General features: G+C 36.4%; 4 protein-coding genes across 6 annotated transcripts; 2 read left to right on the top strand and 2 right to left on the bottom strand.

Moving 5' to 3' along the window:
* Window positions 1-389: 389 nt before the first annotated feature.
* LOC110912198 (translation initiation factor eIF-2B subunit delta) lies at window positions 390-7,445 on the top strand. Of its 3 annotated transcripts, none has more exons than XM_022156873.2 (7): window positions 390-1,032; window positions 3,170-3,307; window positions 3,858-4,189; window positions 5,657-6,401; window positions 6,808-6,904; window positions 6,991-7,045; window positions 7,117-7,445. In XM_022156873.2, the coding sequence occupies exons 3-7, from the start codon at window positions 3,878-3,880 to the stop codon at window positions 7,180-7,182; spliced, it is 1,275 nt and encodes a 424-aa protein (XP_022012565.1). In that variant the 5' UTR covers window positions 390-1,032; window positions 3,170-3,307; window positions 3,858-3,877; the 3' UTR covers window positions 7,183-7,445. The 3 variants fall into 3 exon arrangements, with proteins under 3 accessions (XP_022012565.1, XP_022012563.1, XP_022012564.2); XM_022156871.2 differs by having other exon boundaries at window positions 407-1,019; XM_022156872.2 differs by lacking the exon at window positions 390-1,032 and adding an exon at window positions 1,214-2,835.
* Window positions 7,446-8,059: 614 nt separating this feature from the next.
* LOC110914049 (egg cell-secreted protein 1.3) lies at window positions 8,060-8,500 on the bottom strand. Its single transcript, XM_022158864.1, has one exon. The coding sequence runs from the start codon at window positions 8,498-8,500 to the stop codon at window positions 8,060-8,062; it is 441 nt and encodes a 146-aa protein (XP_022014556.1).
* Window positions 8,501-10,369: 1,869 nt separating this feature from the next.
* LOC110912197 (coatomer subunit beta'-2) lies at window positions 10,370-12,653 on the top strand. Its single transcript, XM_022156870.2, has 9 exons — window positions 10,370-10,441; window positions 10,879-10,899; window positions 11,001-11,062; window positions 11,149-11,203; window positions 11,350-11,386; window positions 11,467-11,792; window positions 11,897-12,026; window positions 12,144-12,364; window positions 12,444-12,653. Exons 1-7 carry the CDS (start codon window positions 10,439-10,441, stop codon window positions 12,011-12,013), a joined length of 621 nt encoding a protein of 206 aa, XP_022012562.1. The 5' UTR covers window positions 10,370-10,438; the 3' UTR covers window positions 12,014-12,026; window positions 12,144-12,364; window positions 12,444-12,653.
* A 500-nt stretch (window positions 12,654-13,153) lies between these two features.
* LOC110912196 (light-inducible protein CPRF2) lies at window positions 13,154-18,393 on the bottom strand. The gene is made up of 6 exons (XM_022156869.2): window positions 17,991-18,393; window positions 17,131-17,218; window positions 15,343-15,541; window positions 15,128-15,203; window positions 14,910-15,035; window positions 13,154-13,629 (listed from the first exon to the last, which is right to left on the bottom strand). Exons 1-6 carry the CDS (start codon window positions 18,339-18,341, stop codon window positions 13,315-13,317), a joined length of 1,155 nt encoding a protein of 384 aa, XP_022012561.1. The 5' UTR covers window positions 18,342-18,393; the 3' UTR covers window positions 13,154-13,314.
* Between the last annotated feature and the right edge of the window lie 475 nt (window positions 18,394-18,868).

Here is an 18,868-nt window from a genome sequence, read left to right on the forward strand (position 1 = left end):
TGTAGCTCTATACATGCTGATACATTATCACTTCCATCACCTTTTTGTCACTGTTGAAAGACATCGTACGACCTCGTACTTAATACGATTCGTATAGTTCTATACGACTCGTATAAGGTTCACATGTGACAACTGTAGCAGGCTTTGTCTGACTTTGAAAATTGTAATCACTCTATACGAATCATATAGAGCTATATTAAGGGTCAATTTTAGAAGTTTGGAAGTCCAACTTTTTTATAAATCAACAAACATGTACTAATCTATACATCTTTTTTATAAATCAACAAACATCTTTACATCTTTTCAACTTAAAATTAAAAAATAATAATAATAATAATAATAATAATAATTTTTAGCTAAATTTTTTCATAGTTTATCCACTTATTATCATTTTTGGAAAGAGTCCAAAACCTCTTCTCTCACTACCCAAACACACACTCCAAATGTCCACTCACTCCACCTCCCTCCCCCACCTTCTTCTCCACCCTAAACCCTAGCCCCACCACGACCACCAATGGACCACCGCCGTGCACCGCGCACCGTCATCGACCCCAAAGTCCGCCACGTCGGCTTCTTCACCCCACCCGACCGCTCTCAATCCGTCCCCTTACCACCGTCCTCCACCTCATCTCCTCCCTTATCCGACCTCTCTCCCTCCGGCACCTCACTCTCTCCAGTCATGATTCCTCCGCCGCGTCACACCTCCGATCTAATAACCGTTCCAGACGGATTCGCACCTACTCGGTTATTATCGCCGCTGCAGCGATTCTCCGGCGAGTCGGTGATTCCGGTCGGCAGTTACAATCCGTCGGAGTTTGCGTCTCCGTCTGTCGGAGATTTTTTCGAGGAGAAGAATCCGCGGTCGCCGGGGCCGCGCCGGAGCCGTGGAGGTGGCGGTGGTGGTTCCGGTAAGGTTGCGTCGTCGTTGCCGGCCGGTGGTTTTGAGATGCCGGTGGAGGTGAAACCGAAGAGTTTGACTACTGTTTCGGTTGTTAGCAGTTTGAGACCTAATGTGACTGGTATGCAATGTTGGTGAGCTTATTGTTTATTATTGGATGTTTGGATTGTAGTTTATGCATGTATATGTGTTGATTTGATATTGAGCTAATAGAATTAGTTGATTAGTTGTAATGAAGTTTGGTGAGTAAGATGAGAAAATATTTGGATGTGCTTTTGTTAATTGAAGTTGTAAAGTTGTAATGGTTACTTTTGATTGTTTCTTAGTGTTTGGAAGAGACTGATTATGTAAGGAAGCAATAGATATTTGCCGATAGTTATTAAGTAGTTGTTCGGATAATTTGATTCCTAAATTACTTGTTCACCATGAGTAGATCTGTCCAAACACGATGAAATCATTATCAGAGTTTGAAAATGTACGTTGAAACACCTCTTTTGCGCAGTATATAACATTGGAGATCATAACCTGTTTTGGACAAATATGTGTATAAAGTAAATTGGCAATGTAAATCTGATGTAGGGGAGATTATTGAAATCATTGTGCTTATTTTTATTGTGTTCTTGTGTAAGATGCATGGGATCTTGGTGCATATCTGCTTAGAAATGATAGTATCTAAATTTTTTACCTTTTTATTGGGTGCGTACGTATACTAATAGACGTTAAACATTTAAATTATAAAATGACTCAATAATTTCTGCATTTGCATCATTGTATGGTTGGCTCTACAAGGTAAAATACAGGGATAATGACAACAATATTCAGGTTAAATTTCACAAACACCGTTTATGGTTTTACTGTTTTGTCAATCTGATTCATTCGCTATAGTCTTGCTGCTTGCGAAAGCTGTTTTGTCAATAAATTCACTATATTCTTGTGAAAGCTGTTTTGTCAATCTGATTCATTCACTATATTCTTGCGGAAGCTGTTTTGTATGGCCTTCTGCTACGATCATTTGGAGCAAACACAACTGTTTTTGTCAATCAAATACCCAATTAACATTAGCTATTTCAGATGCCAAACATGTGTTCTCTCAGATTCATACCTCAGTTAAATCTGTTTGCATGTATTGAACCTTGATTTACCTTTCGTTTGTCGGCTTTTTAGGCTGACCAGTATGATAGGTCAACTTTTTTCTGGTTTTGACTGTCAACAGTAGATGATGTTGTGGCTACGGCTTTTTAGGATGACCAGTATGATAGGTCAACTTTTATCTGGTTTTGACAGTCACAGTAGATGATGTTGTGGTTAGTTTGAAGATTTGTCTGGAAGCTGTCGTGGCGTCGCCGCCATTGATTTAACTTTGTTTAGAATAAATTGTCGTCATCGTTTGACCAGTGTTGACCTACTCGTTTCTCTCTCGTGTATCATGTTGACTAGCATTAATTATATATCTTTACACATTAAATGATTTGAATCGCGGCGCGGGTTAAGCATCGTCCAATACAAAAAAAAAGAGAATTAAATTTATCTTCGACCCTGTTTTCACCGCTGTAATGTTTTTATCGTTTTCACATAAATACCCCCAAAGCTTATGTCCTCGTGCTCAAATCCCTCTAAACCCTAGACCATTGTATCTGCTATGGAATCGCGTCCGCCGCGTAATGCCGCTTTTGTCCCGAAAGTTCGGCAGGTTGGGTTCTTTGCCTCTTCTGATCGTTGTCATTTGGACAAAACTTCTTCTTCGTCTCTGTTATCTCGCTCTCCTGTCATGATCTACCCTACCCGCCATGTCCCCTGCTCTTTTGGTCCCATTGATTTTGAATCTTTTGTTTTGAATGAGGGTCCATTACTCGGAGTTAAAACAAAAAATGTTTCCTCGAAACCTTGTGTTGGATTTGACTTTGAGACGATGAAGCCTTCTGTAACAATGATCAACGGTATGAAGATCTGTGTATTTGTACATTTTATAAATTGTTTAAACTTTAAAAGGTAATATGCTGATTATCAGATCCATTGAGATTGGCAACGTGAGTGTAGCAAGTTGATATAGGATCTATCATAGAATTTGATAAATAAGAACATGCAGTTATGGTATTTTTTGTAGGAAATCCAAGTGAGAAGTGTGATTTGTGATATTTTATGTTTTTAAAGAGAGAGAGATGAGTTTGTTTTATGCATTTGATTGACTTTGAAAATGTAATATGCGATCTTTTAGGCTTCTACAACATATGTCATATCTTGTCACTCTTCTGAATATTTGAATATTCTCAGATAAGGTTGGGGAACAGTCCATTGAATCGCAAGACGGAAGTGGTGCCAACTCAAAGCAGCCATTGAAAGAGAAGACATCAAAGGCTGAAAGGCGTGCTCTTCAGGAAGCTCAACGAGCTGCGAAAGCTGCTGCAAAAGGCGAGTCCTGTTTTACTACTTTCATTACTTTTTGTCTAATTTAGCTTTTGAAGGATCAAGTTCTGTTACCTCCATGAAATCTGTTGGCTCTTCTTTACATGTCTTGTTCTTCCATTTGTACTTTACAGTAATCAGTTTAGACTGCGCGAGAAAAAGATTAATTGGGATTCTGATCATATAGTGTCGAAATAATCTCTTATTTGGTGGATGTAAAAAGTCTCTAAAAGAAAACTGACTTGATGAGAGCATTTTTATTATTTTGGAATTTAAACTTTATTAGAGAAGGAAATTAGTTCAACCATTTATACTAGCTCAATCATAAGTTCAACTTGTTTTTGTGTGTTTACTTATCTCTGTTTTTCTTTTTCTTCTCCCTGTACTGAACTTTTTATTCTTTATTATACATTTTTGTTCCTATCTCTTTGTATGCGAGGACCAAGATTACTTATCTTAGAGCCTAATCCGTAACATATGTTATTCTATCAGAAGCAGTAAACCGTATACGAGAAATGGGTATGTGCATATGTTTATATATTTTTTTGTCTAGCAGGAGCAAATGGCGTAGTCAACATGAAAACAGGAAAGGTCAACAATGTTCAAAAGAAAGATAATGCATCCGTTGCAGCAACTTCTGAGAAAAGGGTAGTTGATCATAAGGATAAAGATAGAAAGAAAGACGTCCCTCATCCACGAATGCAGTTTGATGATGCAACCCGTGTGGAGAAAGCTAAAAAGCGTGCAATTGTAAAACAAACCGAGGTCAGAAATAGAGTCGAGCTTTTTAGGCATCTACCTCAATACGAGCATGGAACAAAGCTTCCTCATCTTGAATATAAGTTTTTCCATCTCAATTCCAATTCTGTTCACCCTGCAGTTTACAAGGTACTTTCTTCCACCTTCACAGTGTAACAACTAAATGGATGAGATTTTCGCATTCTTTCGTTAAGAAAACGAACGTGTTCGTTTATGTTTGTTCGTTGTTAGTATAAACGAACGTAACTGAATATAGATGAACGGACATAACTGAGTTAACACCAACTAAAAGTAAAATTAAATAACAATGTCTTGGCCCTAATAAGACTAGTATAAATTGTAACGGGCCTAACAATCTTAAAGGAATATTTTATAAATCAACATAATATAACCTAATGGACACAAACAAAAGAATGTTCACGAACATAAATGAACGAATAAGACGCGTTCATGTTCGTTCGTTACCTAATTTAACTTAATCAAAAGGTTTGTTCATCTTCATTCATTTATTAAATAAACATAAACAAACTTCTTGTCATACGCTTCACTGAACGGTCGGTTCGTTTACAAGCCTAAAGGCTACAAAGGAGTCAAGTTTTAATCTGGAGTTTTTAGTCTCAAACTTCACTGGTTTGATTTTCATAACAAATTTGAGCTCATAAGAACCTCAACTTAGTTTCTTATCGAATTTGAGTTCATAAGAATCTCAACTTAGTTTGTTATCTAATCATTTTATTCACCCGTGAATACACTTTATGTATTATATTTATAACCATTAAAATACTTGTATTCACCGGTGAATAAATGGTTCCTAATGGTTCTCAAATATTTTGTGGTCAGTTGTGAGTAAAATGGTTCTTACGTATTTAGCTGTTCTCGTTTAAACCCACTACTAGGTATATAGGGTAAGGATCCTAAGAGAAACACATGCTAATTGAGAATTGTGAGAACGATTATAGACCACACATTTTCTCTAAGCCAATTTTTTTTACTTCTAATTGCATGTTTTTAAGAGGTTTTTTATATATACATATGTGTACATTGTCAATTTTTAGTTACACACATGTGTATATTGTCAGTTTTTAAACTATGCATATGTGTATATTAGGAAACATATATCTACGATACTTTTTTTTCAACTTTAAACACGTATGTACATGTACACTAGAAAAAACATGTTTAGAATCATAGTCTTCCTTTATAGACATATATGTACAATCATTTATACACATCTGTTATATGTACATTATCAATCATAGATGTGCACTAACTATGTTTCAATTTTAATCACGTATATACATATATGTATTGTTAAAGATTGACAATATACACGTGTATATATCCAAAAAAACCTAAAAGAAAAGGCTGCAATCTTTCCCAAAAAAAAAAATATTTTTGCATATTTGCTTATAAAAAAATGTGTGGTCCATAATTGTTCTCAATTACTCTAGTGATTCTCACATGATCCTAACCTTGGTATATATATGTATATATGTACACGTATTCACCAAGGAATACACCATTATATTTTAGTGGTTCTACATGTAGTGTATTTACACGTATTAAAGACTAATCTGATTGGTTTAATTTCATCAGGTTGGATTAAGATATTTGGCTGGTGATATATCAGGCGGAAACGCTCGTTGTATTGCAATGCTTCAAGCATTTCAAGAATCCATTATGGAGTACTCAGCACCACCAGAGAAAGCTCTTAACAGGGATCTAACCGCAAAAATAAACAGCTACGTCTCATTTTTGATCGAATGCCGCCCCCTTTCAATCAGCATGGGTAACGCAATCAAGTTCGTTAAAACCCGCATAGCCAACCTTCCAGTAACTCTATCCGAGTCAGAAGCAAAAGCAAATCTCTTGTCGGAAATCAATAATTTCATAAACGAAAAGATAATTCTAGCAGACAAGGTGATAGTACGACACGCTGTGACAAAAGTCAGGGACGGTGACGTCCTTCTTACGTATGGGTCGTCTTCTGCGGTTGAGATGATATTTCTGCACGCGCACGAGCTCGGCAAACATTTCCGTGTTGTCATAGTAGATTCACGTCCTAAACTCGAAGGTCGGTTATTACTTCGAAGGCTTGTCGGAAGGGGTATCAGCTGCACGTACGTCCATATAAACGCCACTTCATATATCATGCATGAAGTTACTCGCGTCTTCCTTGGTGCTTCATCTGTGTTGGCGAATGGAACAGTTTACTCCAGAGTCGGGACCGCGTGTGTTGCTATGGTTGCTAATGCTTGTGGTGTTCCCGTTATAGTATGTTGTGAAGCCTATAAGTTTCATGAACGAGTTCAGCTTGATTCGATTTGCTGTAACGAACTTGGTATGCCTCTTAGAATTGTTTTTGGAGTAGAGTACACGGATGGTCCCCGTGGTTTACCAAAATTATGGATTTGGTCCCTAGCTTTCTAAAAGTACACAAATTCTCCCTATGGTTTGCATTTTGTAACGCATTTAGTCCCCAGATTTTCCCAAAAGTACATGGATGGTCATTGTGGTTTGCACTTTGTAACACATTTAGTCTTCAAGTTGGACCTGCTGAAACCTTTAGATTTGTTGGTTAGGGACTAAATGCGTTACAAAGTGCAAACCACAGGGACCATTCGTGTACTTTTAAAAAATTAGGGACCTAATCCAAAATTTTAGTAAACCACATGGACCACCCGTCTACTTTACTTTTGTTTGTGCCATAAAATGTTATTGCTTAGGTATTCGTATATTAACCGCAGGGGACCCGGATGCCATTTCGAAAGTTCGTGGGAGGGATGAGGTTAACCATTTGAAGGACATTGCGGATAACGAAAACCTGCAACTTCTTAATTTAACGTAAGCCAATGCTTTAGTTAAACTCAAATTTTCCTCTAATATGTCAAGTTGTTGATGATGCTTATGATTTTGTCCCATTGAAACAGGTATGATGTAACGCCTTCAGATTATGTTTCAATGATTATAACAGATTATGGCATGGTGAGTTTTCTTAATTAAGGCTTTGGTATTTATTTGTTTCTGTGATTGATGTTGAAGTTGATGTTTTTTAGATACCTCCGACAAGTGTGCCTGTGATTGTACGAGAATTCCGCAAAGAACAAATATGGAGCAGTTGAGATTCGAGATTTAGAGTTATGAAGATGTTTTTCATGTTTTGGTTTTAGCTGTTGAGAGAAACCGACTCCGTGAAGAGCGCGATATTCTGCCTCTCCGAGCTTTTTGGTGTTTTTGAGTCTCTTGAACAGTTCCTTTCGACTCTTGGGGATTTGAAACTTCTTTTGGATTTAAGGTGTTGTACCTCATTTTTGTTGTGGTTGGGATTTTGGTGGAGTGTTAAGTGCAAACCCTTTCTGGTTTATGTTATGTTTACTTTGGATCATAATCTGCATCATTTTACATGTTCTGATAAGGGCAGGGCACACATGTGCGAGAGTACACATGTACAAAACAATTTCACATATGCATAATCGTGCACATGTGTGTATAATATGGTGGATACCCGAAACAACAATTTCATACTAAAGTATAAGTATGATAAGAGCGGGGCGTTGCATTTTACATGTAGTTTTGACAAGGGCGGGGCGTTTAACATATGCACATGTGTGTATAATATGGCGGATACCCAAAACAACAATTTCACACTACGTGCGAGTTGGCCAGTTGGGTAACGTGTTGGATAGATGGTTATGTGCGAGTTGGCCAGTTGGGTAACGTGTTGGATAGATGGTTATGTGGGTTATACCGTAAATGACAAAAATACGATGGCTGTACGTGTGTATATATGTTTGGATTAATAACAGGCTAAACCTAATAGATGTGTGTATGCGTGTGCATGTGTGTGAAGATACTGGTCGATGTATGAAAATAAAAACCAACCAATCTAGCTACTGAGTACTGAAACATCAAGATCTTAACCATCTTTCGGATTTATTATTATCTTTTTACCAATATCCAAACCGTGAGCTCAGATCAAACCAACCACATTACAATTAACTAGACTGTGGTTCCATTGCTAATATTAACAGAAGTTGGCTCTGAAAGAACCTGACACGACACAGGATCAGTAACCGGAGTTGAAGAAGAATTAACATCACAATAACCACGGAGGACATTACTTTCCTTGACCGGGATACCAACAACGTTCAATAGGTTTATCCAACAATCATGCGTTATAGTCTTTATCGCTTGGCAGCAAGACCCCCCGATATCCATGGTGCCATTCTTGATGTAGGAAGTAATTTCGTTGCGACATGATTTGACTTCATATAGAGCAGTCCAACAGTCGCTATTATTCTGCGTACCATTAACAACAGTGTTGTTTGTTCCACTATTGACGACGAGTGGAACGAAAATGTCCCTTGATGAACCAGTGTATGCCAAGATTATGCATGTGGTGAAGGTGATCAAGGGTGTTAAGTGGTGGTGGGATGCCATTGTCATGAATTAAACCTGTTTACAAAGTTTGAGGAATGGTGAAGCTTTATATATATATTGTGGGGGTCGTTTGGAAATTAATAACGGTAGAATAACTGATGAAGATGAAGGGTTGATTTTATGTCTACATTTACATCAATCAGTTGTCAATTTATGGTTTGGTTCAAGTGTGTAGCATGGGTTGTACCTTGTGTTTAAAATGTAGTACAATAACTTATTGCCATTTTTATCCTAATAAAATATTACATTAATTAATTATTAAACTATTACAAAACACAAGTTCTTAAACATATTCTAAGTAATTTAATGTTTGGAGATACGAAGAGATGAGAAGGTTTAAAGCCTCTTATTATAGCTTGATTAATACCTAATGGCGTTTTTTTTAAATTATTAGTAAACCTTAAAATACCAAATTTAATATACGGTATATTAACTTCCTGTCGTAAGAAACGATTAATGTGGTGTCAATCATGTCGGATGGCGTGTTAATGGCTTGTTCAACCCGGATACATACAATATTTTATTCGTTTAAAAACATCAATCTTAACCCACATACACTACTTTTATTGTTTTCTAGCTAACTATAATCATATAGTATCATAATTTACACCCCCTTATACTTTAATCACATTTTATGTTTTTGTTTATTTTTAAATAATCACTCTACCTCTAAACTTTAATAAAGTAATCATGCAGCTCCTGACTTTAATAATATTGTCGGTATAGATTAAATGTCATCTGCGTTTCATGTCCCGGTTTTTGTCATCGTTCAGTTAGCACCGTCTTACGCCCCTCACACCCACAAACGATGGTTGTACGGTTTCATGCCCTCGCTTAGACTAGTTATTATTAATTTTTTAGTTTTATGAACTTTATTAGGGAGGGAGCGCCATGTGGATAAGGGGTGCGTAGTTACCCTAAGCGGGTAAACCGCCGTCACCCCCTAGGGTACTTTGCGAGGGTAGAGTTCATGGGTATAGTAACCCGAAGAAAAGAGAAATATATGTATTAATGATTGGTTACTAGAGTAAAAAGGGAGGGGTCCATCGTTCTAGAGTAGTTGAAAATAGTGTTGTCGATGTTTTTATGATTTCCATCGTTCTAGCATCGCCACTTACACCCCTCAGATTTCTAAAAACTTTGTAAAATGTCATTTTGACTCCCTCGAGTTTTACATGCTTATTTATGTACATGGGTCAAATATAAGATGTTTTCGTGCTTTTTTTTATGTACTTTTTTTGTTGGTCTATGCATTGTTCGGAAACAACTTGGGTCAAATATAATACGTTTTCACTAGACGGTATAAATTTGAGTTACTCTACGTTTCAACCCCGCCATCACGCGTGGTATCATTTATTAACATAAAAAACACTCTTTTCTTACGTGCTTATTTTTAAGTACATTTTGTTATAAATCCAAGTTGGTTTACTTTTTGAAGTAAATTTTCTTGGTAATGATTCAAGTCAAATGTAATACATTTTTGTGCTTATTTTCATGTACGTTTTTAGTTGATCAACATTTTGACGTAATTTTTGCTCAAAAATGAATCCAGTCAAATATTTGACGGTATAAGAGTTTTTTAAAATTTTGACGTGGCCGCAACACCTTACGGGTCAAAATGAATATAACCAATCCTCAATTCCTCACCGTAGCTTCCCCGAACCCTCACTTTTTTATTTGCAAATGAATATAACCAATCCTCAATTCCTCACCGTTAAGATTATAAATATTTTTTATCAACGGTTGAAAAAGCATCGAGTGACAACATGGTTACATGAGTCAAATTTGACAACTCTTCCGTGCTAATTAAGGTTCCTACCTTATATAACATGTTACCTTAAAGGCTTAAACCATCCCATTGCTACAAGCCTCCAACGTTCATTCATTATCTCCCTTTTATTTTATAACTTCATACTTCATCCTACTTTCTACCAAAGAATGGTTAGTTATTCTAATATTTCTATTAATATTTAGTTAAGGGTGTTCTAAACTCAGTTTAATTTTTTTCCGAACAATAACCGGATCCTATCGCACTTGCACTACGGTCCGATCCGTGTACTAAAATGTAAGGTTTTCGGTTAACTATATTTCGGGTTCTACTCCAAGTTTTGTGTTTCTCTATAATGAAAGAACAACGTGTTTAAATACATATCCTACAAATTAGAGTTCTTTCATCAACAGATCATCGATAGTTTGCAATAAAAAAATATTTTTTACTTATAACAAGGACTTTGTTCGATTGGTTAACTAATAAAGTTATTTGGTAAAGGGTTTTTTTTAGTACCGCAATTCTTACTAAATAATTGAATGTCACTAATTATTAAGTATTTGTTTTTTTGTATGTTCTTTGGGATGCAATCATGCAATGTACAATATAGGTTTCTACATTTGATATCAAGGTAAAATATAAGCTTCTTCATGTGTTCTTGTGAATGGAACTTGTAGTAACTGGTAAGTCATGTTTTAGTAACCCTTTGTTATGGTTCGATTTCGGTTTCAGAAAATATTTGAACTAAGATCCGAAAGAGTGAAATCAATTGACTTGCATCCAACCGCGCCATGGTAAGCGCCTTCACTTTTTGGCTAGTTGTGATCTAAAAGCATTAAACAAATTCAAGCATGCTATATGACTTTTTTTTCTTCTAAAGGGTTTTATTAGGATTGCATTCGGGGAATGTTTGTATTTGGAATCATCAGTCTCAAGTAAGTTATCATCTTTCTAGTGGTTTCATTCATATAACACTTCCTATTCCTAACAAAGACCACCAATCTTGCAATGTGAGGTGGCGAGATTTCCTTCAGTCTTGTAAAATTTATTACGTACTTACACAGTGGCGTATTCTATGCAGGTAACAGAGAAGATGTTTGAAATCGCCAATTCACGTGGTACTTTAATATTTTTTAAATCCACATAGTAGGTCATATAATATATGTATATTGAATGTGTATTATACATGTGCTTGTAGTAAGAAGCGCAAGATTTGTTGCACGCAAAGAATGGATTGTCATTGGAGCCGACGATGGTTTTATTCGCGTGTACAACTATAACACAATGGAAAATATTATCGAGTTCAAGGCACATTCAGACTTCATTAGGTCCTTGATTGTGCACCCATCTCAGTCGTACTTACTTTCCGCATCTGACGACAAACATATTAAGTTATGGGATTGGGAGAAAGGTTGGGAATGCACTAAAACGTTTGAGGGACATGAACATTATGTTATGCAATTAGCATTTAACCCAAGGGACGCCAACGTGTTTGCAAGTGCATCACTTGATTGTATGATAAAGGTATCATTAGCTTTCATTGTACAATCTAACAATGCATGCACTTGCATAAATTAAATTTATTAACAATATGTGTTTCTAAACTTTGTATTTGTTTGTCTTACAAGTTTTGGGACCTTGGATCTTTGGATCTACGTTCTTCAATCAACGGCCATACTGAAGGATTGAATTCCGTTGAATTTTTTGAAGATGACGGAAAACTCTACATTAACAGGATCCGATGATCATACTTCTAAAGTATGTGTCTAAATATCGTGATTTCACCTTCTAAATTGATTTTATTCATGTTGTTGATTTGTCTAGACGAAAGGTAAACTAACAATTTATGTATTCCGTGATACGAACACTAATTAGGTTTGGGACTACGAATCTATGACTTGTGTCCAAACTCTTGAAGGCCACACACACAATGTTACTTCATTTCAGTGTGTTAAACTCGATGCTAGTTTTATCATTACCGGATCTGAAGACCAAACCGTACGTGTTTGGAATGCGAAAACTTACAACTTAGACCATGTCTTCACCTCCGAACTCGGTAGGGTTTGGACCATTGGATTTATAGAAGACTCATCCAAGTAAGCCCCTTACATTTTACACTCAAAATATGATTTATTTTATAAAAAAAATAAACTTATATTTATTTTATGTATGCAGGATTATCCTTGGTTGTGATGAAGGGATGCTTGTTGGTCAACTTATCTCTATTGGTTATTGAGCAAGTTTTAGATCTTGTATGTGTGTGTATGTGCAAAAATATATATCAATAAAATTTGCTTTGTTTACTATAATATTATTTCAAGATTATGATGTATTTGTCTATTGTATAATGTTTGAAAATATATAATAAAATTAAATAAATATATATGATGTCACTCAAGTAAAGCTTTAATCTAGTTAGTCTATTTATCATCAAATGTTTCACCTTTTGATTTAATTTAAGCATTCATTAAACATACTTAAAACAATAAATTCTTAAAATTCAATTTTAGGCTATTTTTAACCTATTAGGCCAGTTTTAACAACATGCATATAGTAATTTATATTCTAAAACCATACAATTAAGAGCACCCACAACGCAAGTTTGTGCACTCACATGTCGCCTAGCAGTCGTTGAGGTGGCATCAGAGCTTCAAAAACGCCGCACGATCCAAAGAAGAAAGTCCTTCACGAACCATCCGTAGAGAAGGGGAGATGATAGTGTGAGAGGGTGAATCCATTTCATGAGGGCTTTCGGTTCTACATACTTTTTACCAACCCCCCCCCCCCCCCCCCCCCGCGCGGATCTGGGCATAATTTAAAAAAAAATTCTAAATCTCTAATCATCATGCAGCTATGTAAACTATTTCACATCATCACACGCTAAGTAAACGAAAATCACATATTTCATATCCATATACTTTGATTTGTATTAATAGACCTGCAAATTAGGCTACCTGATCAAGCCACTGCACATGAAAACGATACAGATACTGGCTATTGTCGATGTAGCACTTTTAAATTAGAATATAATTCCCAAGTACTACTACTAGCGGTCTCCACTGCGTTGGGTGGTCCCACGAGACGAGCCAACATGTTGCATAGGATTCGGTTGTTGATCATTCTCGACTGGCGGGAGATTCCCCATGGTGTGTTGAGTCACTCGTGAGACAGAAGAAGGTTGGCCCTGGTAGAAGTGTTGTTGTTTCATGCCATCTTGCACAGGAACAACAGTGTCTGTGGATGCATCAGATGGGCTACAAGTATAGAAAGGCATGGGATCCATCGTCGATAAATTGAACACGGGTTGAACCATTGGGTTAAAGCCGGTAACTCTTTTCACACTTTCTTCAGCCATCTTCACCTGCATATATGTTTGATAAATTATCTGGATTCTTGTGCAAAGATAGATAAATTCGAGTCATATTGCAACGAGATTGTTTTTGTGACCCAAACGAGCCAAGTTGCGCGTTAGCTACTCGAGATCGGCTCGCTATAAGATCAAATCGAGCTTAAACGAGCTCGAGCTCAGACCTATAGTGGGGTTCATTTAATAAATAAGCTCAAGCCAGAGCTTCATAGTTCATACACCGAGCCTAATTATGCTCGCGAACCTATTATTCATATAAATCTAATGTTACATGTATAATTACATAATAAACATTATTATATACACAGGTAGAGGATCCTGTAAAAAGTGCTCAGAGTGTGAGAAGTGTATTATAACACTATATATAATACTATATAACACCATATAAACACCGTATAACAATATGTAACAACATATAATACCATATAACACTATGTAACACTATATATCATTATATAACAAATATAACACTATAGGTTGTCTGATAGCATGTCTATGATAGATGTATAGTGTTATATTTGTTATATAATGTTATATAGTGTTACATAGTGTTATATGGTATTATATGGTGTTACATATTGTTATACGGTGTTTATATGGTGTTATATAGTATTATATATAGTGTTATAATACACTTCTCACACTTTGAGCACTTTAGGCCCTTTTTACACTATCCTTACCCTATATACACAACCATAACAACTAATAATATATGTAATGTTATATACAGTGGTGTAAACGAGACCTACTCGAGATGGGCTCGCAATAGGTTAAAACGGGCATGACTTGGCTTGCCTGTCTAAACGAGCAGGTTATTTATAAATATACATTATTATATATAAAATCATGATAAAAATAATTGCATAACATATATTTCATTATATCTTCAAATCTGAAATTACAAAAAAAAAAATATATATATATATATAAATCATTATATCTCTACATATATAAACAAACTAAATAAATCATTAATAACAAATAAATGAGCTCGAGCTCTCTTAATTTAAACAAGTTGAACTCGAGCTTAGGCGAGCTAGAGCTTGGTTCGTTTACACCCCTAGTTATATATATAAGTATATAACTATAATTATAACCTTGTATAAAAAAATAATTAAATAAATATATAAAAATCAATAAACGAGCCAAGCTCAAGCTTGAAACTTATTCAAGAGACGAGCTTGAGCTTCTAATAGCTTGAAACAAATCTCGGGAACAAAAATAAGTGGGTTTGGGGTTACAAATCAAAAAGTGAGACATGAAGCACTACTAACCTTTGCTCGCATAGTTTCAACATCGGCTTTCAGCACTCTATTATCAACAGCAGCTTCAGTGTTCTTTTGGCTTATGTCACTAAGACGCTTCAATAATGAAGAATTTTCGACCCTCAATTGAGAAACCTAGAAACAAGTATACAAGACATGAATATGTGATCTCATTTGGTGTTTTGTCTCTCTTTATTTTTATAAAAATAGACATCTAAGAAGTAGACCTGTGTCTCAAGTTCAGTCATATGGGCCTGCTTTCTTCCTCTTGAACGTCTAGCAGATTCTCTGTTCGATATCATTCTAAGAAAAATAAAATAATAAATTATATTAGTGTTGGTGGGTCAAACCGGCCCGTTTGACCCGCACCCAGTCTGCTTGGCCCGCTCATATACTAACAAAGATCAGAGAGAAGTAGGGAACAAGAACCCATTCGACTTACCTTCTAACACGTTTTACATCTGTAGGGTCCGCATTCTGAGTTGTTTCCGTATCTCCATCAAGCTCGTCATCATCTGATAGGTCTCGTGATGATCCACTTGTCACTGGAATTGCTGTGTTCTTTTGTATAACAGGCAAGGAAGGGATTCCGACAGTCCCGCCACCATCTTTACCTGCTCCCTTGGGATCAAGACCTGACACTACCAACCCAATACAAACAAATTAACACTTTCAGCCCATAAACTCAACAAAAAACAATAAGGAAATTACACAAATAAGTTGTATGGAAAAAGTGAAACAGATGATGCATAATCTTGTATGACTGGATTTTGTGGTCAACTGTAATTGTGTGTATTCTTTGTTTCCATGTTTGATGTTTCTATTGCAAATGTGAAATTGTTATCATATAATCTTGTATGATGATGAATCATTAAATGATATAAAAGACACAAAATGAGATATAAGCAAGATAACCTGATAAAGTTTCCTATTTTTTTCCACCGACTAACTCACACACCTCTATCCAAAATCTACACCTTTGTCCACTATGGGACTTGAAAGTTCAACCTCATGTTCAGCACCCGTTAAGACATGTTAATATTTTTTTATAAAAAAAATAGGACAAGAGGTTGGGGCTTTGGTATACGCAGCCTGAACAAAGGAAAAACATAACCCTACTTTTGAAACATCAAACATCGCAGCTAGCAGCCGCATCTCTTTCTCAACTCCACGTCTCTACGGTTGGCTTCCACACTCTGGCCCTCCAGGGCGTGTTCGTGTCTTAACAGGTCGGGTTCGTGTAACCTGTTTATTATCAGGTTCGTGTTTGGAAAAACTGACACGATGAGATTTCATGTTTATCCGTTACATGTCTGTGTCTTATCGTGTTCATGTTATAACAGGTCGGGTTCGTGTAACCTGTTTATTATCAGGTTCGTGTTTGGAAAAACAAACTGACACGATGAGATTTCGTGTTTATCTATTCCATGTCTGTGTCTTATCGTGTTCATGTTATAACAGGTCATGTCTGACACGATATGCCAAGCCCTAGGTGAGCCCTTTGTGCCTTGAGCCTTTGACTACCTACCGTATACCATTGAAACTGCATGTGGCATGAAGTCTATGTGCGAGAGTCGACACAAATCTGATATAATGTAAAGAAGACCCAAATAAATTATCATTTCTTGATTCCATCATGTTCACCCTTGTACAATTGTGAGCTGTGCAGTTAATATCGGTGATATATTGTTGATATATCGGTTATATCGGTCATATCGGTCCCTTAGTAAAATATCGGTGTCAAATATTGGTCAAAATATCGGTACCGATATTTCAGCGATGTATCACCGATATTTGACTGATATAACCGATATATCACCGATATTTGACCGATATAACCAATATATCACCGATATTTGACTGATATAACCGATATATCACTGATATATCACTGAATTATTGGTGTTAAATTGCTATATATATAAATTCTGCATTATAGTAAAATTACCGATATCTCACCGGGATAACCTATACTTCAAATATCGGTCCTTGACCGATATCCGATATTTTACCGCATTAACTGCATAGATTGTGAGAGTAGGCAACTAATTTGATTGTGTGGCACACACTCTACAAAATCAGCATTTACATGAATTTCTCAAACAAGCCAACGGTAACTAAATGATGCTCAACCAACCCAACTACGTCATCAATCAATCCACAGTCATATGACAAAGTTGTTATGTATAAAGAACATGATATACTGAACTTGGAAATTAAAATCACAAACCTTTAGAAGAAATCAACTGTGAGGTGTAGGAGGCCTGTGATCCATTGTCCTGTACAGCAGCTGAATCTTGAATTTTTACAGGAGATGCCTAAGGGAAAGAGTAAACTAAACAAGTTATAATAAAGTGCCTTGAAACAGATCTTAAATGAAGGTTAAATTATCACCCACTTCGAAATATGGCCAATTCCACAAACCAACAATGTATTATTAATGTAAACATAGTAAAATGTGAACCTTCCGAAGTAGCTTGATACACACAGATAACTAACTATGTTGTTATAGCCCAACTACATAATGTGAGTGAGGGTATCACAATCCAACAAGTTTATTTGCAAACTAGTGATGTCAAGACAATCACACGTCTGTTTCACAAACTAACAGGTAAAAATACGATCATACGAGCAAGTACTTCACTGCACAGAGCTCATCCAAATAAACCCTTTTTCCTTCACGCCCAACACCAATCCAACAGTAACAAACATCAACAAGCCATGAACTAGATCAAACCAAACAGGTTCCAGGCAAGCCATTAACAAAAGCATTTCAGAATCAATATAATCCATAGTATTTCAGAAACATAAGATAGACGCATAATATTGATGGTACGAGAAGCTGGATGTTAAATTAAGGGATATAACATAGATATATAGGTATTCACTTTTCGTGTTATGAATTTACATCGAGATAGTTGGTAAACGGGCAACAAGCTGCGCCCCTACCCTTTAGTGTTATGAATTTACATCGAGATAGTTGGTAAAAGGATAGTAATCAAGTTGTAAACGGCCATAAATAATAATGTTTCAGTTTTTAGTACAATCCAAAACCTAAATATTTGAAAAAAAAATGTATAAAAATCATACCCTGGTCAACGCAACAGCTGCACAAGCAAGATCAAGACGACTTTTAAGGTACGCCTGATACTCCTCCGAATCAACGGAGGCAGCATACGATGTCGTAGCAGGAGCAGGAGCAGCAGCAGTTGTAATGTTAGTGGTTGCAACTGAGTGATCGTGATCCTTGATCTGGACGACGACGTCGTTTGATGAAGATTGTTGGAGGAAGCTTTGAAAGTGCCACTCGGACATGCTCCGGTTGATGACTGGCGGCGTTGGCTTGTTGTTGATGGATGATGAAGACGATGATTCATCGTCGTCGTCGGATGGTGACCAAAAGTGGGCCGCGATATCCTCCACTGAAAACATCTTGTTCATTTCTCTCTCCTCTCCTCCAGGTTTCAACCTCCTTTTTTTCAAAGGCTAATGAATTTAGGTTTCGACTTAATCTAAAAAAATATATTTATACAAAGAGTTAATTGCGGTGGATTGTCATATTTTCATCTTTACTCCTCATGTTTCTAAAATTACATATATATTTTCTGTAGTTTGATCGCTTGTTTCTCTCTCATAGTTCCCTGAATGGATAACCGTTAGATTACTCTGTTAAATTGATATGAAATTACTAAATTACCCTTACTAATAATAAAAACAACTAAAAAGGAAAAAGATATAATTAATCTTTAAGAATTTATGTAAGGCCCACTTTTTTACCTTAAACATAAACCCTCACCCCACCCCACCCCTCCCATCTTCAACTTCATCCTCTTCTCCACCGTGGGTTTATCTCTAATGCCAACCACCGTACCTGGACCACCACCCACTAACACAACATCATCACCACCAGTCACTTATGCCCCACCGCCACCCACTAACACAACTTTTCTGCAGCCGGTAAATCCATT

The sequence above is a fragment of the Helianthus annuus genome, chromosome 15 (assembly GCF_002127325.2).
Source record: "Helianthus annuus cultivar XRQ/B chromosome 15, HanXRQr2.0-SUNRISE, whole genome shotgun sequence".
Classification (NCBI taxonomy): Eukaryota; Viridiplantae; Streptophyta; class Magnoliopsida; order Asterales; family Asteraceae; genus Helianthus; species Helianthus annuus.

Bases quoted from the DNA above. Each gene is read 5' to 3' on its own strand.
- LOC110912197 (XM_022156870.2), top strand. The intron at 11,204-11,349 runs GTAAGTTATCAT...TATTCTATGCAG, and splicing joins TTTGGAATCATCAGTCTCAA to GTAACAGAGAAGATGTTTGA. The intron at 11,793-11,896 runs GTATCATTAGCT...TTGTCTTACAAG, and splicing joins CACTTGATTGTATGATAAAG to TTTTGGGACCTTGGATCTTT.
- LOC110912198 (XM_022156871.2), top strand. From the start codon at position 515: ATGGACCACCGCCGTGCACCGCGCACCGTCATCGACCCCAAAGTCCGC. The intron at 4,190-5,656 runs GTACTTTCTTCC...TAATTTCATCAG, and splicing joins TTCACCCTGCAGTTTACAAG to GTTGGATTAAGATATTTGGC. The intron at 7,046-7,116 runs GTGAGTTTTCTT...GATGTTTTTTAG, and splicing joins TTATAACAGATTATGGCATG to ATACCTCCGACAAGTGTGCC.
- LOC110912196 (XM_022156869.2), bottom strand. From the start codon at position 18,341: ATGAACAAGATGTTTTCAGTGGAGGATATCGCGGCCCACTTTTGGTCA. The intron at 15,204-15,342 runs GTAAGTCGAATG...TATTTTTCTTAG, and splicing joins GATGTAAAACGTGTTAGAAG to AATGATATCGAACAGAGAAT. The intron at 15,036-15,127 runs GTCTACTTCTTA...ACTTGTTTCTAG, and splicing joins TGACTGAACTTGAGACACAG to GTTTCTCAATTGAGGGTCGA.
- LOC110914049 (XM_022158864.1), bottom strand. From the start codon at position 8,500: ATGGCATCCCACCACCACTTAACACCCTTGATCACCTTCACCACATGC.